Here is a 16,713-nt window from a genome sequence, read left to right as displayed (position 1 = left end):
CTAATACTTTTACTACATTGCAATTATTTACCTTGCTATGAACACAAAAAAAAATCAGGGAATGACATAAATTAATTGCTGCATGTGGTGCTGCTATGTATATGGATCAATCATTCTAATGTGCTTACAGAAAGTGGTCCAACATGGACCAGCCATCCACTAAAGGTTAACACTAATTTATGCATGAACAGAAACAAAGATGTCAAGTGGTAGACAAAAATTTGGAAATAAGCATACAGTGCGCACATTGCATTAAAATAATATTGTCATCATAATTCAGCATTGCACCATGTATGCTAATTAGTGTATTACAATATTTATGACGACTGTGTGATGGCCAATTCACTATCTCCCCATTGTACGTTCTGGCTTTGGATACCATCCTGGGCATGGGTGTTTCTCTGCATGTCCCATCATTCACCTTCATGTTTTTAATTAGCCTGCAGAGCCAGAAAAGTGACAATAGCATAGCAAGTACATAAGAACGTAACATTTTAATGATGCAGCTATCTGTGCTCATTCCAGATGTAATAAGAATTTTGCACAAAAAAATGTTGAATATTTGTAAACTGAAGCAGAATCAAATCTAATGTGCCTAACCTCCCGTACAGTGGCAAATTTAACCATTTACTGCACTACAAAATATCATGACAAATGTAACCTTAGCATTCATAACAAACAGATAGCAACAATACCACGAGGGAACAAAGTGGAAAACAGTCTATTTTGCAGTCATAAATGTACACATCCAAGCATATAGGCATTATATAATACACCAGTAGTAATATCACCATCATAAATTTGATAGTAAACTGACATTAATAGTTTATATTTAGAGCATCATTAACAGTAGAAAAAAAAAGGGGTGTCCAGTCACCATGGTGCCTGAAAATGTTCACCAGGCACCAGAATTCAGTGCAAAAAAATATATACTTTTCTAATATTTCAAGTTTGCTTATGGAAATTTCAATTTCCTTTCTTAAAATCGCAAGTACAGTATGCTTTTTTGTTTAATGTTTGTTTCTCCTGTATCATTTAATCAAAATAATAAGCAGGTCATTACATTTGTGTGTGTATGTTTGTGTTGCTATCCGAATTTTAATATCTGTGGTGATATGGCAGAGTCTGCCATTTATTAAAAGCTGGCTCCTGAGAAAAAGTTAAAATTTGGCACTAACAAGTTGAATTTGCAAAACAAGGGGTGTCCGTGATCGCAACCGACACTGCAAGATTGCTCATTATTTACGTGTTTCCAATACTGAAAGAACAAAATTACGACCCCAAATTGTAACTATGTTTGCCTAACCTAATGGAACGTAACCTTACCGTGAATGGTGTGGGGGGTAGCCTTAAAAAATCTGTTTCGTAGCACTTGAGCGACAAATTATAACTACAAAATCATGAACAAGTGTCCTAAAATATTGAATATGCGAAATATGAATGAATGGTCTGTATTATTAATATGTACCCAACTAAAATTTACTAAGAAAAACTTACGAAAGAAAGAACTATTTCCTATCTTCCAATATACCTCATACCACACAGATCACAAACTTCCACCATTCTTGCGTGAAGTGATTCGCAACAAACATGGTTTCCATGATTGTATACGGAGAACGATCAAGGCAATTGAAAAGCTTATTTTACATCTTCTACACGTTACCCCCACATGTTAACCTCTGATACTTCATTGGGACTACGTATTTTGTGAGTATAAGAATTAGGACAGAAATTACATTTCTATTTTTCAGTATTAGAAACAAAATCTTCCGGTAAATAATGAGAAATCGTGCACTGATGGTTGCGATCACGGAAATCCTTTTTTTTTTTTTTTAATTCTAAACGTGACCGCCAAATATTAACTGCAGATTCGTAATTAGAAGCCCAAAATCATAAGAGTATGCGAAATATGGACAAAATTGGAGAAGGGTACGGTATTGTAAAATCATACCATTAATTTATTCTACTCCTGACCAAGAAGATTCTTTTCGAGCATCAGAAATCGTATTATCATTGTATTTTTCATCTACTTTTATGTACTGCACTTCTATTTGTTGGCATTAATGATAATGGGTATGAGCGTATCAATTACATCTCCGAATCACATCTCCCACTCGTTTATTTAGTCATTTTTTACTTTCGTACTTACCGATTGTGCATTGCGGAACATTGTGTAGTGTGTCATTTTGCTTTTCTCAAGGAAATAATGTCCATAACAGTAATTATTGTTCATCCTTTTTTCGCTTCTGTAACACACAATATGGCAGGCACAGCGTCGTGGATCAGTGGATGTACAGGGGTTCCAACCTTCTTAATCGAAATATGCCCCACACACCATTGACGGATAGCCCCAAAAACTATTCACAGATAACCCCACGAACCATTTACGGCAAGGTTAGGCAAATATAGTTAAAATTTTGGGCCGTAGTAATATCAGGAATGTATATTTCGTTTTTTCATCATCTTGCAAAACAACGGCATGGTTGGAAACACTGACAGGAGGTTACGTCATCAAATGTGCGCAACATCCGGCTCTCATAGAGGAAGGAAAGATATTTTTCGCGAAAAACACATGAATTCCCGCTCAAGCACATTCAACGACGAAAGAAAATACCTCCAGGAACTATCTAAATGCTAGAAAAACCCATTTCAGTAAGTACTTTCTTGTGTAAAAATGAAGAAATCCATTGTTCGGAGATGCAATTGTTAACGGAATGAGCACAAATGAAAAACTTGCCTATATTTGTTGTGGCCTTTCAGTCACTTCGATTGGGATGCAGGATGGTTACATGAAAATGGATACGGGGACCATCTCGAACACCAACAGAGGACGACTAGTAATTCCATGCATTTTAATTAGTGACACCAAAACACTTTGAGAACTATATGTTTAAACTTTTGCATTAACTCAATTCACTACAACTGGAAGCTACACTTTCTCTTTCTGGTATGGTGGTTGTATTCGAAATAAATGTGGTCGGTCATTCAGGGAGTCAAGTAGACATCAACAATGATCTTTTTCTGCATCAAAGGCCATACATGGACTTAAAATATCCAATAATTTACACTAATGTGAGCCACGATACATGACATGCACATGTAACTTGAAAAGATCAAGCACCGCTAGGGCGGTAGAACATTCACAGCAGTGTCATTTTGTGCATTTTTCTTACGATATCATTCATAAATGCATCATATCATCTGATTGGAACATTACAACATCCGTAATGCATATTAAATCTCACGTATGAAAACTATTAGCTTTTTTAAAACTTACTCTCTGATAAAAAAAAATCTAAGCCAAGAAATTGCAACTTGTATTCAATTTCTCAGGTAAGCCTACACAAAATTGTTGGAAGAGAACTGCAAATTTATGGATATGGTCAAAATACCATCATTTTTCTTGATTCAGGACACAAGAGACAATAGCTGCAGCATTTCAAAATAATATAACTTGCCTTGTGCTACTTGCACCAGGTCTCATGATTCAGCAAAACGAGAACTTTCCTTTTTACAACAAAGTTAACTTGTAGATATATACATTGCACTGGATGTCAAGTTAGGTTCAGTGTGTCTACAAATAATGACAATTATTTTATTGATTCATAATTTACAGATTCATGGAAGGGAGTTAAGGATTACAAAAAAAAGGTGCTAGCGTGTGTCATTTAATACGCAACTTTGTGAAAATTAAGTAGTTTTGCTGGTGAAAAAGGCTTTCTGGCATTCTCACTCCCACTTCAGGTGAAGAAAGTTGCACCCCTGTTATTATTGGTCTGCTTTTATGATACTGCTATAAATATAAATAAAGCAAAAAATCCATAATATTATGCATAAACTATCTGCATGAGTATTACTATTTCATACAAAATGTCTTGGATTTAATCTGCTTTACTAAATGCAACTTGCAGAGGTGTAGGGCAAAAATTTGAACTAGAAACATTAGTAGCTTTTACAAAAACACAATAATACCCGTTAATCTCTTCTAGTTTTCTACCACAGGTAAATCTATTATCGCCTAGTTGTCAATCATACTAAAGGGCTTGTTTACGCAATTCTAAGATGCGTAGATCAATGAAACCTCATTGGCTACTTTCTGCTTGAGAGAAAATTACTTCTATCTCGCTTCATTTAAAAAGTCACAATACGTTTGTACAATTCACTAGTACTGATTTTCAACATAAAATGGGCATGATCTTTTACGCCTAGTTTTCAACAACACAGCTGTAAAAGGCAGTGTTATTTTTCGCTTTCGCAGCTTCTGTACTACGTGAAACACATGAAAGAAAAACAGTTAACAGATGTTGTAATACAATCAACATACTGCAGGTCAATTGCAGCATTACATGATCGATTTTCCCTTACACGAAACTTGACAATACGATCAACCACCTAAAAATACGAACATATGAGTGTGCGGGAAAATCAGGAGCGGGAACAATACAAATGTTCTGCAGCAAAACTTTGCTGCTGGTTAATAAGGCGAATATTTCTTGCTTCAATCCCAGACGATGAGACGTCCGAAGCAGACGATCACTGATCGGCTCCTTTACGATCATGCACAAGTTTATTTTTGCCTTGTTCGATACATTCATACGGTTGTCTAGCTTCACATGTGACATCCTAAATATTTGCTCGTGAATTTTAGAACCGTTGAACACGAAATGACTGCATTATACACCAAGTAATCGATAGAAATGGCGACGGAGAAAATCAATCCCGCTAGACGTAGTGTTACTCCCCCCGAAATGAGACACTATGACACTTACTTTTGATAACCCGCTCCGTGGTTGAAAGCTTCTGATTGTTTGAAGACATTTTCAAGTTTTCTTATTATTAAACTACACCATACACATCGGATGGTCGAGGAAACCACAGATATCACAAGCTAAATTCTACTAGTACACAAGATGTCGCTCACTGACACCCTCACTGCACTGCACACTGCGCAGCTATCTGCGCACGGAAACCATTCCGTTGCCAATCGAGAAATGCATGCAGCCAGTACCGTAAACGCTCTAACATATGCGCGCCTGAGCCCTCACAGAATAACAAAACGAAACAAGAAACTTACGAGATAGTTCCCGTTGTCAATACTTGAGCGTCGAAAATGCTATCAGTATCAAAGACTTCGAGCAGCAGCTTTAAGAATAATTAATGAATTCGTTGAACAAAGTCCCTGCATTATTCTACACTGGTATTTGTAATAACTGGGAGTTGGGTAAAGGAATCAATACATTTAAAGTGCCTGCTTTTCTCGGGAACAGCTGACTCAGGCTTTGGCGATGATCCTGCGACTGAAAGTGAAAATTACTCCAGATTTAAATTTCCGGTCTGTTAGCGAAGAATTGATGCTGTACATAGAGCGTCTATCAAATAAATATCACAAAGTCAACTACATTCTAGTTTTCATAACATAATGTTGAGTGATTTTAACAGACGGAGAATGATTATTCCGTTTTCTTTATGCGATATTGTTACTTATCGTTTTGATCTCATTAATACCAACTCAATCTATGCCCATGCCAAGAGGGGTGGGGATTTTTAGAGCCTTAGTATACTCAGATGCTTCAGTTGTCCGAGGAGGGTAGTGTCAGATGCGAAAAGAGATGGAAAAAATATATCTCCCCGGCAGGTACTAAATAATCCACTGTTGACATCAACATAAAACGAGAAAATCGAAGCTTAGGCAGGATTCCCACATAGGGGAGTAGGGTCAGTTAGACCCACAATACTGGAGCCCGTGAGTAACAGAACCGACCTCATCATATTTTGCTTGATTTTTGTTTGTTTGATTTGCTTTACTTTACTTCGCTTTTCTACCACTATTGGCTAATCGTGAAAATAAGGATGAGTGATAATATGATGAACTTGATGAATAGACACTCACAAACACCCATGCCCATGCCGGGATACGCACCCGGGACCCCTGGAGTCGTAGCGCGATCTGCTAACCACTCAGCCACGGAGGCCGGCCCGGCCTCATCAGAGAAATTATAATTAATTGTAAATAGAGACATTTGAATTGTTGCTTTAAGTCCACCTTTTGCACAGAAGTGCTATTCGGGACTGGACCTACAGTTTAAAGTAGGATCCGAACCACTATGTGCCTCCACCAGGTATCGAACCTGAGACCCCTTGATTTCAAGGCGACGACGCTACCACTGCGCTCTGTAAATAGAGACGGTCCAAAGGAATCCTCGCACATTCAGGTGTCCCGAGTCAGATATCTATTAAATGTGTATTATTATCAATTACGAGTTTATAGGCAGAAAGGGCCTCCCCGATGGCGCAGTGGTAGTATTGTCGCCTTGTAATCAAGGAGTGCCAGGTTCGATACCCGTTGGAGGCACATAGTGGTTCGGATTCAACTTTAAACTGTAGGTCCAGTCCCGATTAGCGTTTCTGTGCATAAAGTGGACTTGGAACAACCAATCAATCAATCTTTATAGGCAGCCGATGCTTCAAATTGCAGAACTAAGGCATCCTGTTTTCCCCATTTCATAAGTTCGTGTCAACAGTTTTTGATCCGAAATTTGACCCCCAAGATAAAAAGTAGAGACAAATAATCCACAGCACCGAATTGAGCCTCTAAGAGAAGAGATGACAGGAAAACAAAAAATACGTAATTGGTATGATATTTAAGTAGTAGTCATTGGCTTAAGATACCATAACAGCGTGAAATAAAAGCAAATTCTTGTTAGAAGTAGTGTTGCCCACGAGACGGGACAAGCGTTTCAAAATTCGAGACGAGACGAGACTGACCATCTGTCTCGTCTCGTTTTCGAGACGAGACACGGGACGGGTCTAGACGGCTCGTGAAGAGTCTCGTCTCGTCTCGAAAGTCTCGAAAAAAATACGAACAAAATAATTAATCAGTTGTGAATATTTATTTATTCGGAGTAAAGGATATTCTTTGGAAACCCAAATCAGCGTCTATTACATAAAAAAAGGCTATCTTATTTAGTTTTTATACTCTTCCGAAATCCAGTATTACTTCCATTTTTCAATATATTCAAGCTTAGTAATAGTACTCCAGATAGAAGTACTTTACTAAAATACCAATTCATTTATCTATCTATATAAAAATATTTTGAGAGAGAAGTATTCTCGATAATTTCTTTGAATGGAAAAATTACGAAAATTGCGGGCTTGTTTGCTTTTCCATAGTAACGAAATGTATTATTTGTTTATCCTTAAAGCAGCTTAAATATATTTAACGCCTTTAAAGTAAAAACTACTGCTATAACGCGAAGGTTGGTATTTGTAGGGGGGATGGGGATTTCCCCCCTCTGGGTACTTGAATCCCCCCTCTGCTTGATCATGCTTATCCATGGGGGGGGGGGAATGTTATATGGCAAAAGTCATTATCTCATGCTGTCCCTAGACGGTCAGTAGAATTTCCCCCCACTGGAAATTTCTTAAATACCACACTGAACAGTTAAGTGAGACATACAATAGTTGTTATCTTCACAACACGATTATTCCCGCACAAGGAATATTCCACATAAAATCGTGCCATCCAAGGATCGAACCTAAAGCAATTTTTGTAGTCTTCTCATGGAAGGAAGTTATGTGATTTTTGACATGTAACCTCCCTTGCTAATTGTAATATTTCCCCATCCAAACCCCTCGCGGTCAGTAATAATTTTCTCTAGGTATCTCTCACCTTTTAACTTTTTATTAAGCATTCTGTCTGTTTAAACATGACATTTCCCAGCGGAGGGAGAATTCCCTCCCTTCAAAATAATCGGCGAAACGGGAATTCCGCTTTCGCCGAAATTTTTACTTGGATCGGAAATATGATATAATGCGCCACTGGGTAATTGGGCGAAACGGGATTCGGCAAAAAGGGAAAACGTGGAAACTAAAATTGGAGCAAGAAAACACCTGAATTCTGTGAGGAAATGTAATCAATTTGTGGCATAACTTCCCTGGGTGATCGTTATCCTCTCCTGCTTGTCGCGGCGCTTCGGCACGAAGAATTACATTTATTACTGTTGGTTCGTTCCGTTCGCAAGCGACACTTCTCGCTTTTCGCCTGTCCTGTGTTGTTTGTCGCATAGGTCAGACCGAAGTAAGAAGTGACCAGACCAAAGTAACAACCTATGTCAATTTCCGAACCTAAGTAGCACGACCAGCTGCACGTGTCGCTGGGAAAAGGTATTTTTTATCACTGCCCATATCAACATCTCATTTCTAATTATGTAATTTCTTGCATCGGTTAAGCATTCTTTTCTTTCTCCATATTTCTGGATGTTCCAACATTTCTTCGATTCTTTAGCAAGTTATTTCTGTAAGATTCCCCCTCGCAAAACGTAATTCGCCACACGATGCCCGTAACGAATTTGCCCAGACTATACCCTCGTGTTGCAGGTATCTTTACTTGAAAAATCCTGAAATTTCTTTAACAACTGCTACCCCAAGAGCTTCCTTCCATTCATCCTTGCGCCAAACGATGTGGAGGTAGCCACTGCCATTGTTTACTGTAGGTCCTCTTCCAACCTTATTCGGGACAATCGTCATAAAATTCTCGCCAGCACTCCTCTTCTCAAAATCAACAGCTCCATCCTCAGTACTGGTTGCAAACTCTAAAGATTTCGCACCAAAAACCTGGTAATAGGCCAATATATTTTAGTTAGATACTCTGCGTTGACGTAAAGAATCTATATTGCCTGAAGTCAAAGAAGAATAAAGCGACATGCAAGAGGCAAGAAGCGAAGCCTGCCACTTGGAAATGAACCCTCAGTAATAAAAATAACCTTCAGAACCGAAGCGACATGACGAGCGGGACGTGTCGCTCGGACTTGGCCGTTTTCTGATGTTCATCCCGTCGCCTCTATCCGTTGGTAGCGCGTGCGTGGGGAAAGCCTGCTTAGAGACAGACTAAAGGAGCCTGAGTCGCTTGGAGATTCCACCGATCGAACGCAGGCTTGCACGGCGTCTCATGCCGCCTCGGTGTGTAATACTGCTGTTGATGGGCTTGGGCGTGTCGCTTCGGTTTGAACTCTCCCTTACATGAAACCTTGCAACCGAAGCGACGCAACAAACTGTTTGGGGTCGATTGTAGCTTGCGTATTGAACGGATTAGACCGTTTTCTGAATACCGTGCGTCATGTTGCCTCGGACTGTGAATGCTTGCTAATAAACTGAAGTTGCCTGTGTGAAGTGTGAACTACCATGTCGCTTTTCACTTCGTTCTGAACGCTACCTCAAGGGAGCTTGCAGACCAAAGCGACACGCGACAGGCGAGAAGCGACAAGCAACCGCTTGGAATCGAACACTCAGCAAATGTGACCTCCCGAACCAAAGTAACACGACAAGGTGTTCGTGTTCTTTATCGCTGAAACTTAATAACGTGCATACTGTAGCCTCGGATTGTTAGTTGGTAGTGTATACTATGGGGTGAATATTTGCCTACATACGGAAGGGGCTCGTGTTGATCGTAACTTCGGTGCAAACTCCCCATGCGGCTTGTCGCCTGTCGCTTGTTGCTTCGGTCTGAAAGCTCCCTTAGTGTACGATGGATAAAAGAGTTGATTGAAGGCAGAAAAACAACAAAGTAGATTTCATTCTCTAACTATTGGTAATTAACAAACATTAAATTAAATACTAGCTGATTGCCCGTCGTTGCTCGGGTTAGTGATGCCCACGGGACGAGACGGGACAGGCTTTTAAAAATTCGAGACGAGACGAGATTGATCATGTCTCCCGAGACAAACGAATATTTTCGAGACAAGACAGCATTTCCACGAGACGAGACAGGCCAAAGTCTCGTCTCGTGGGCAACACTAGCTCGGGTATTTATTTATCCCAATCTTCTATTAAACAGGAAAACATCGAATTCTAACTATAGTGTAAAATGAAATTGGAGTTGAACGGCATTGGGAGTGTCACTATTCATCTTAGCGACCCCGAAAACTATGGATTCCACACTAATATCGGTCATTTTACATTTCACCCCCTTCCCACCCCTTCTCTAGGTGTGCCAGAGGAGTCTTGGATTTGAACGGCATTGGGAGTGTCACTATTCATCTTAGCGACCCCGAAAACTATTTATTCAACACTAATATCGGTCGTTTTTTATTATTTTTACATGGCACCCCATTCCCACCCACCCCTAGGGGTGCCAGGGGTGTCTTGGAGTTGAACGGCATTGGGAGTGTCACTATTCATCTTATCGACCCCGTAAACTATGGATTCCACACTAACATCGGTCGTTTTCGTTAATTTTTAAATGTTACCCCTTCCCACCCCCGACCCTAGGGGTGCCAGGGGTGTCTTACCCCCATAGTATTTCTTTCCAGAGTGTAGTTCATATGTGTTCTAAGTTTGGTCATCGTTAATGCCACCAATTAGCTTAGCGACTCCAAAAACTATATATTCGACACTAATCTTGGTAATTTTTACATTTTAATATTCACCCCCTCTCAACCCCCATCCCGATAGGTGATGAATTTGGTTATATGTCACCCTCTCCCCACCCCCACTACCAGGGCTGTCTTACCCCCACAGTATTTCTTTCGAGATTTCAAGTGATACGCGTACCAAGTTTGGTTGAAATCGCTCCAGGCGTTCGAGAGTAATGCAGGAAGAAACAAACACACACACACACACACACACACACACACACACACTCTCTCTCTCTCTCTCTCTCTCTCACACACACACATACATCCATTTTTATATATTAGATTAATGTCCTTATGGTTAGCGAACCTTATTTATTCTCACTATACAGTGAACAAAATATTTTAAGGTTTTACCACTTTCGAGAATAATATGTTGTTATGTCTTCCAGTTTTAACTTTGTTGGCATAATAAATATCCTGCATTACTTTTACGAGACGAGACGAGACAAAACGAGACGAGACGGGACAAAACCTTTCGAGACGAGACACGGGACGAGACAAACGTATATTTTCGAGACGAGACACGAGACGAGACGGCATTTTCACGAGACGGGACGAGACAGACCAAAGTCTCGTCTCGTCTCGTCTCGTGGGCAACACTAGTTAGAAGCGTTACTGTTAAGATTCGCAGTGTTGGGAAATTCCTAGCTTTAAAGTGTCACTTGCGCAGGTACGTGGGCGTACAGGGGTACACATGTTGGCCTTTCCATTTCGATGACACCCTGCTACTAGCTCCAGGACGCAGAGTGCAATTTGCCAAGTACAGGGTGTCCAAAAAGTCATGCAACGTACTAACTTTTGTACAAAACGCGATAGAGACATGGGAATTACACATCTTGTTGCAAGAACTAAGTCCGTACTGAATTCATTTGTCCTTAAAAGGTATATAACTGTCTCTCTTCCTCATTATAACAGTTTTTCCTGCGTTCATTGTCTTCCTTCTTTCCACACTACTCACCTCACTCCTTTCTTTCTTAAGAAGTTTCCTCTTGTTTGTTACCATTTGTTAGTTTTCGAGATCTACATTTTATATTTTAATTTGTATTCTTAGTTGCACCAGTGCGTTTTCATCACATGTATCTCTTCCTTCCATTTCCTATATTTGTATTACTCTTCCCTATTCTCTTTTCTATTTCACTGCGTCATATTTCCTGTTCGTTGTATTGTCCTTTCTCATTCGCTTGTTTCATCACTTTCCCTCTTTCCTGCATTTTTCCTTTTCTTTCCTGCATTTTTCTACCTTTCTCATCTTCCCTGTATGTAATTTTCTGTGACATCCGCAACCTAGACTGTTTGGATGTAATGAAGGCTTATACCCAAGGGTCACTATCTCCCCAAGGCACCTTGTAGTTGAGTACATTGGGTCAGTGTGATGCTTCCGCTTCGCCCTGCAGTACGAAAAGCACTTTACTTTAATTGAGCAATTATCACTAAAATTTTACGTTCCTTTCCGTGGAGCGATGTAAAAATTGTGTCTATTTCCCTGAATGGGCATCGAAGAAACAGTTACAGAGGTGGTTGTATTTAAAATAAAGCGAAATGCATGCTAATGTGTTTAATATATCAGTATTAACAGAGAAGGGCAATAGTTAAAGAGGGTTATGCATAGTTGTTCCCATGATTCAAAATCCTCTTGACAAATCATCCGGCACTTGATAAAATGGAATGCTGAATACAAGAATTTCTTTCTCAAAACTTTCTCCGAAGAAAAGGAGAGAGTGAAAGATAGGGAAACAGATACAGCGAGAAGGGAAGGGAGAGAGAGAGAGAGAGATTGGAGAGGCACGTAGAGAGATAGAGAGAGATAGAGGAAGCAGAGGGGCACAGAGATAATGGAATGCACAAACAGAACGATGAGAGAGAGAGAGATAATTTAATTGGCTCTCAGAGGGAGAAAGAGAGAAAGAAAATATATAAGCATGCAGAGGAAGATAGAGCGAGGGGGTAGAGAAGGGAACTAGAAGATTTGATTGATTGATTGATTGATTTAGTTTATTTTACTTCGCGTTTTGTGCCTCTTGGCTAATTTGCGAAGATGGGGATGAGTAATGAAATGATGAAATGATAAAATTGATGAATGGACATTCACAAACAACCAAGCCCGAGCGGGATTCGAACCCGGGACCCTTGGCGTCGCAGCGCGATGTGCTAACCACTTTTTTTTCTTTACACAAAGGAATACCCTTATGGGGTAGTATCCCCGTCATTCACAGATTTTCTCGACTTTCACTCATATTAATATTACTATTTTCTCGGTTTTTCTCATCACTTACAAACAGAAACATCCATGTCCTAGCCGGGATTCGAACCCGGGACCTCTGGCATTGCAGCGACCTGTGCTAACCACTCCACCACAGAGGCCGACACCACTCGGCCACAGGGTCCGGCTAGAAAGGAAGAGAAAGCAAGATTGAAAAAGAGAGAAGAGAGAGGTGGTGGGGAAGATAGAAGGAGAGAGAGAGAGAGAGAGAAAGAAAGAGTAAATAAATTTCAATTAGATTTATAGAGAGACAGAGGGGGAGATAGAAGAATAAAGAGAGAAAGAGGAAATGGAAACTTCGTAGATGAGAGAGAAACAGAGATGGAGGAGAACCCAAGAGAAAGCAAGAAACAGAAAAGGAGAGAAGAGAGATGAGATTTAACTAGAGAAAGATAGAGACGGGGAAGATAGAAGGAGAAAAGGAGAAAAAGAAAGAAAGAGTGAAAAGAATGAGCATAAGAGAAAAATAGAAACGATACAAGGATACAGAGAAAGAGAGAGAGAGCAATAGACAATATAACTTGCCAGATGAGAGGGAGAGAGAGAAAGAAGAGACTTATATGAAGAGAGAGACAGGGAAGATATAAGGAGAGAGATGGAGAGAATATAGAAAGAGGGGAGGGAGGTAGAGAGCGAGATAGGGAAGAGAACCTGAGAAATGAGTCAGCGAATATAGGAGAGCGAGAGAGAGAGAGTTCTCTCCACAATTAACAGGGCGATCGATATATCAATCAATCTTTATGCACCAATCTTCCATCGGCGCTCAAGATGTTGTGCGGGAGTAACCGTGAGATATTGCAGGCACAACAGTGTCGCCCCCACCCTAATACGACCCCTTTCACATCTCATCGATTCCTTTGCGAAATTTCGCGAGAGGCGTCAACAAACAGCTTCGTGGAATCAGCGAACCGGACCTTGATACTTGACGCCCACAGTTTTCCCCTGGCGTTTGTATTTGCCTCCCGTTCGATCCCTAGTGTTGGTATTTAATCCTAAAACATGCAGCGTGCATGAGTGTTTACAATGTGATGTTTGAAAATGTCCAGAGGGGGGGAAATTATGTACAATCAACATTGATCAAGGATACTTCCAACAGTTAACCGAAGTACAGAAAGGGAGATTAGGGCATTCCATTGTCACGGGCATGCACGTAGCCAGCGGGAGGGCTAAGGGGGCTGAAGCCCCCCCGAAATCCTACAAATATCTAATTTAAATAGTGTATAGTGGCAATTAATTTTACTTCCTCAGCAGGAATAAACATTGGATCGAAAAAGTTTAGTGTATAACAGAGGAACAATTTAATCCTAAGAATAAATGGATTCACAGCTCTCAAAATATATAGTTTTCTTTGTGAGAGGTCACACAATATAAACGTTATGAGTAAAATTAGGCCCTAACTTCTAAGCCTTTTTTAACGGAATGTGTAAAAGTTAATAACAAATACATTACCTATGAATTTCAGTACACTAGCTGTACAAAATGTAACAAAAATAATGTAGAACAGTGTTGGATAGTCACTCATGCGGTGGATCGAGTAGCAACGTCTCTCCATCTTTATATAACAATAATAACAATAAATTTGGAATTAAAATTGGTTTATTTTTAATAACTTATAAATTTGTTATTATTATAAAATGACAAATATAACCTTGGTAATAATTATTATTGTTATTATTATTTCTACTAATCATGTTTTATCACTCCCCTCCTCTACAAATATTTCTGGCGACGCCTGTGCTGATAAGGGATGAGCCCCCCCGAAATAAAATCCTGGCTACGGGTCTGGTCACGGGTGTGACACACAGACTACATTTTTGACATTAAAGTAACTATTCTTCTAATAGTAAAGAAACTTTTTTTCTTACAGATTCTGTGCAGTTAATTATGAAACTAAACACTGTTAATTAAATATAACTACCCTTAGAAAAATTTCCCAGATTTATAGCTACAAGTGAATAACTTTGTGTCACGGGTGGGACAGATAAAACGCTGCCCCTTTACTTATTATGAAATTAATTTTAATTTCTGTTAATTTTCAAATGATGAAAAATAAATTATTTAAGATAAAGAGAGAAGGCAATTGACCTTTTAATATTCTAGTGGATTGATTTGCTTTTATTTTACTTGGCTTTTATGCCACTTTTGGCTAATTGCGAAGATGGGGGTGAGTGAATGATGAAATTGATGAATGAACACTCACAAACATCCATGCCCAGGCCGCTATTCGAACCCGGGATTACCCTGGCGTCGTAGCGCGATATGCTAACCACTCTAATATGTAAAATACCTTCTATCTTCTAACTTAGATATAAAACTTGAAATTTTATGCAAATGACAATTTAAGATTGTTCACTCACAATGTGGAACTAGTTATAGCATTGCATTTAATTATAAATATTGAGATTAAGGGGCACTGACATGGAATGAATAGGCATTATTCTTGGCGATAGACAAACAAGATATCCAAGGCAGCTAATTTAACTTCTTTATTTTACAAGAAAGATTTGTTGATCAATGAATTTACACAATATTAACATTCTTATCGACATCATCTGTGCATACGCTGAGACACCTACCTAAGAGTGATCTGCTTGTAAACTTAAACATAATTACTCAAGAATCACGTAGATACGTTACAGATATGAATTTACTACATAAGATCATTAATGGAAACCTAAGATGCAGCATCCCACTTCACGAACTGTCCCTCAGTGTGCGTAGACATAAAACACGAAGCAAGGAAACTTTCCACGTTGCAACTCCCAGGCTATCAGTCACACAACGTTCATTATTTCATAGGCTACCGAATCAGTTGAACATCATCTCAAACCAAGTAGATATATTCAGTTCATATTCGTCTTTTATCACCAACTTAGAAAAAAATTGTACATAAGTAATGCATTGTGAAAATAATCTATATATTTACCTTGGTACTGTCTTGGCTTGTTTGTATTTATATTTAGGTTATTTTATTTTATTTTATCTTGATTTGTGTTTTTTAACACTAGTGGACTTTTTTACTGTTGTTTCTTTTCGGTTTAAAATGGCTTCTGCTGTACTGGAAATTTCAATAAATAAATAAATAACTTCGAATTTCTTTGGCTAATCGCAAAGCATCTTCAATGATCGCATTTATTAGTTGCTGAACGCAAAGACAAAGTTTCTATTGTCATCATGTTGCCCTTATAAAATAATTACAAAATAATTCAAACCACTGTACACCTATAACACTGCATTGTAGTGCGTCTTGATATGTGCTTGCTCTCTGAAAACTTTATTGGGAAGTAAAAACTGTTTTTGATGAGTGCGAAAGCATGGAATCGGACTGACAACTTTACCGGTTCTAGTATTGTACATGTTGTTGCAATAAAAAGGAAACTCAAAGTATGCATAACGCACATTATTAGGTTACCTTTTTTGTAACACCCTGTACATGTTTTAACAGCCTGTTAAAATTATCTTGAAAATAAACATACATTACTTTTTAATGAAAAATCATTTTTGGCAGTACGTTATTATACTCGCACTACCAAAATTATTTACATATACAGTCGAGAGTCTCTTTAATTCGAACTTGGATAATTCTAATATAAGTTTATTCCACTCGAAACCATCTTTAATGACGAGATGTTTTTGTAAATTCGAATTTTGCATAAATCAAACTTTTTTCGTATTCCATTAGAGTTCGAATTAAAAAGAATCCATTGTATACAGTATTATGCCCTCCAAATCAAAAATGATCCTGTATCTGTGGGTATTGATGGATGAAACGGATGTAATTTGTATGGATAATATAGTCCTTGGAGAAAGTTAAAAATATCCGAACCTTGAGATTCTCCCACCCCTGCTTACGTAATGTGCGACTCTACAAATGACAAACAGTAAGTTCATGTTCCTTATATTGTACGGCTACAAAGGACCTTCCCGATTAAGTAGTGATAAGATCATCGCCTTATGATCAAGGGGTCCACACTGTGAAGGCACATAATGGTTCGGAGCCCACTTTAAACTGTAGGTCCATTCCCGATTACCTTTCTGTGC

General features: G+C 39.0%; 1 protein-coding gene across 4 annotated transcripts in view; it reads right to left on the bottom strand.

The window, feature by feature from the left end:
* Window positions 1-4,960, bottom strand: part of LOC145994851 (serine/threonine-protein phosphatase 2B catalytic subunit 3) — a 237,928-nt gene extending 232,968 nt beyond the window's left edge. For all 4 annotated transcript variants that reach the window (XM_083131241.1, XM_083131243.1, XM_083131244.1 and 1 more), the window contains exon 1: window positions 4,770-4,960. In XM_083131241.1, the coding sequence (XP_082987367.1) occupies window positions 4,770-4,818 (49 nt within the window). In that variant the 5' untranslated portion in view covers window positions 4,819-4,960. The remainder of the gene's footprint in view (window positions 1-4,769) is intronic.
* Window positions 4,961-16,713: the final 11,753 nt, after the last annotated feature.

This window comes from Lepisma saccharinum, chromosome 11, assembly GCF_977018435.1.
Source record: "Lepisma saccharinum chromosome 11, izLepSacc3.1, whole genome shotgun sequence".
Lineage (NCBI taxonomy): Eukaryota > Metazoa > Arthropoda > Insecta > Zygentoma > Lepismatidae > Lepisma > Lepisma saccharinum.
Note: the sequence above shows the minus strand (reverse complement) of the source record. Positions and strands in the feature narration are given on the sequence as shown.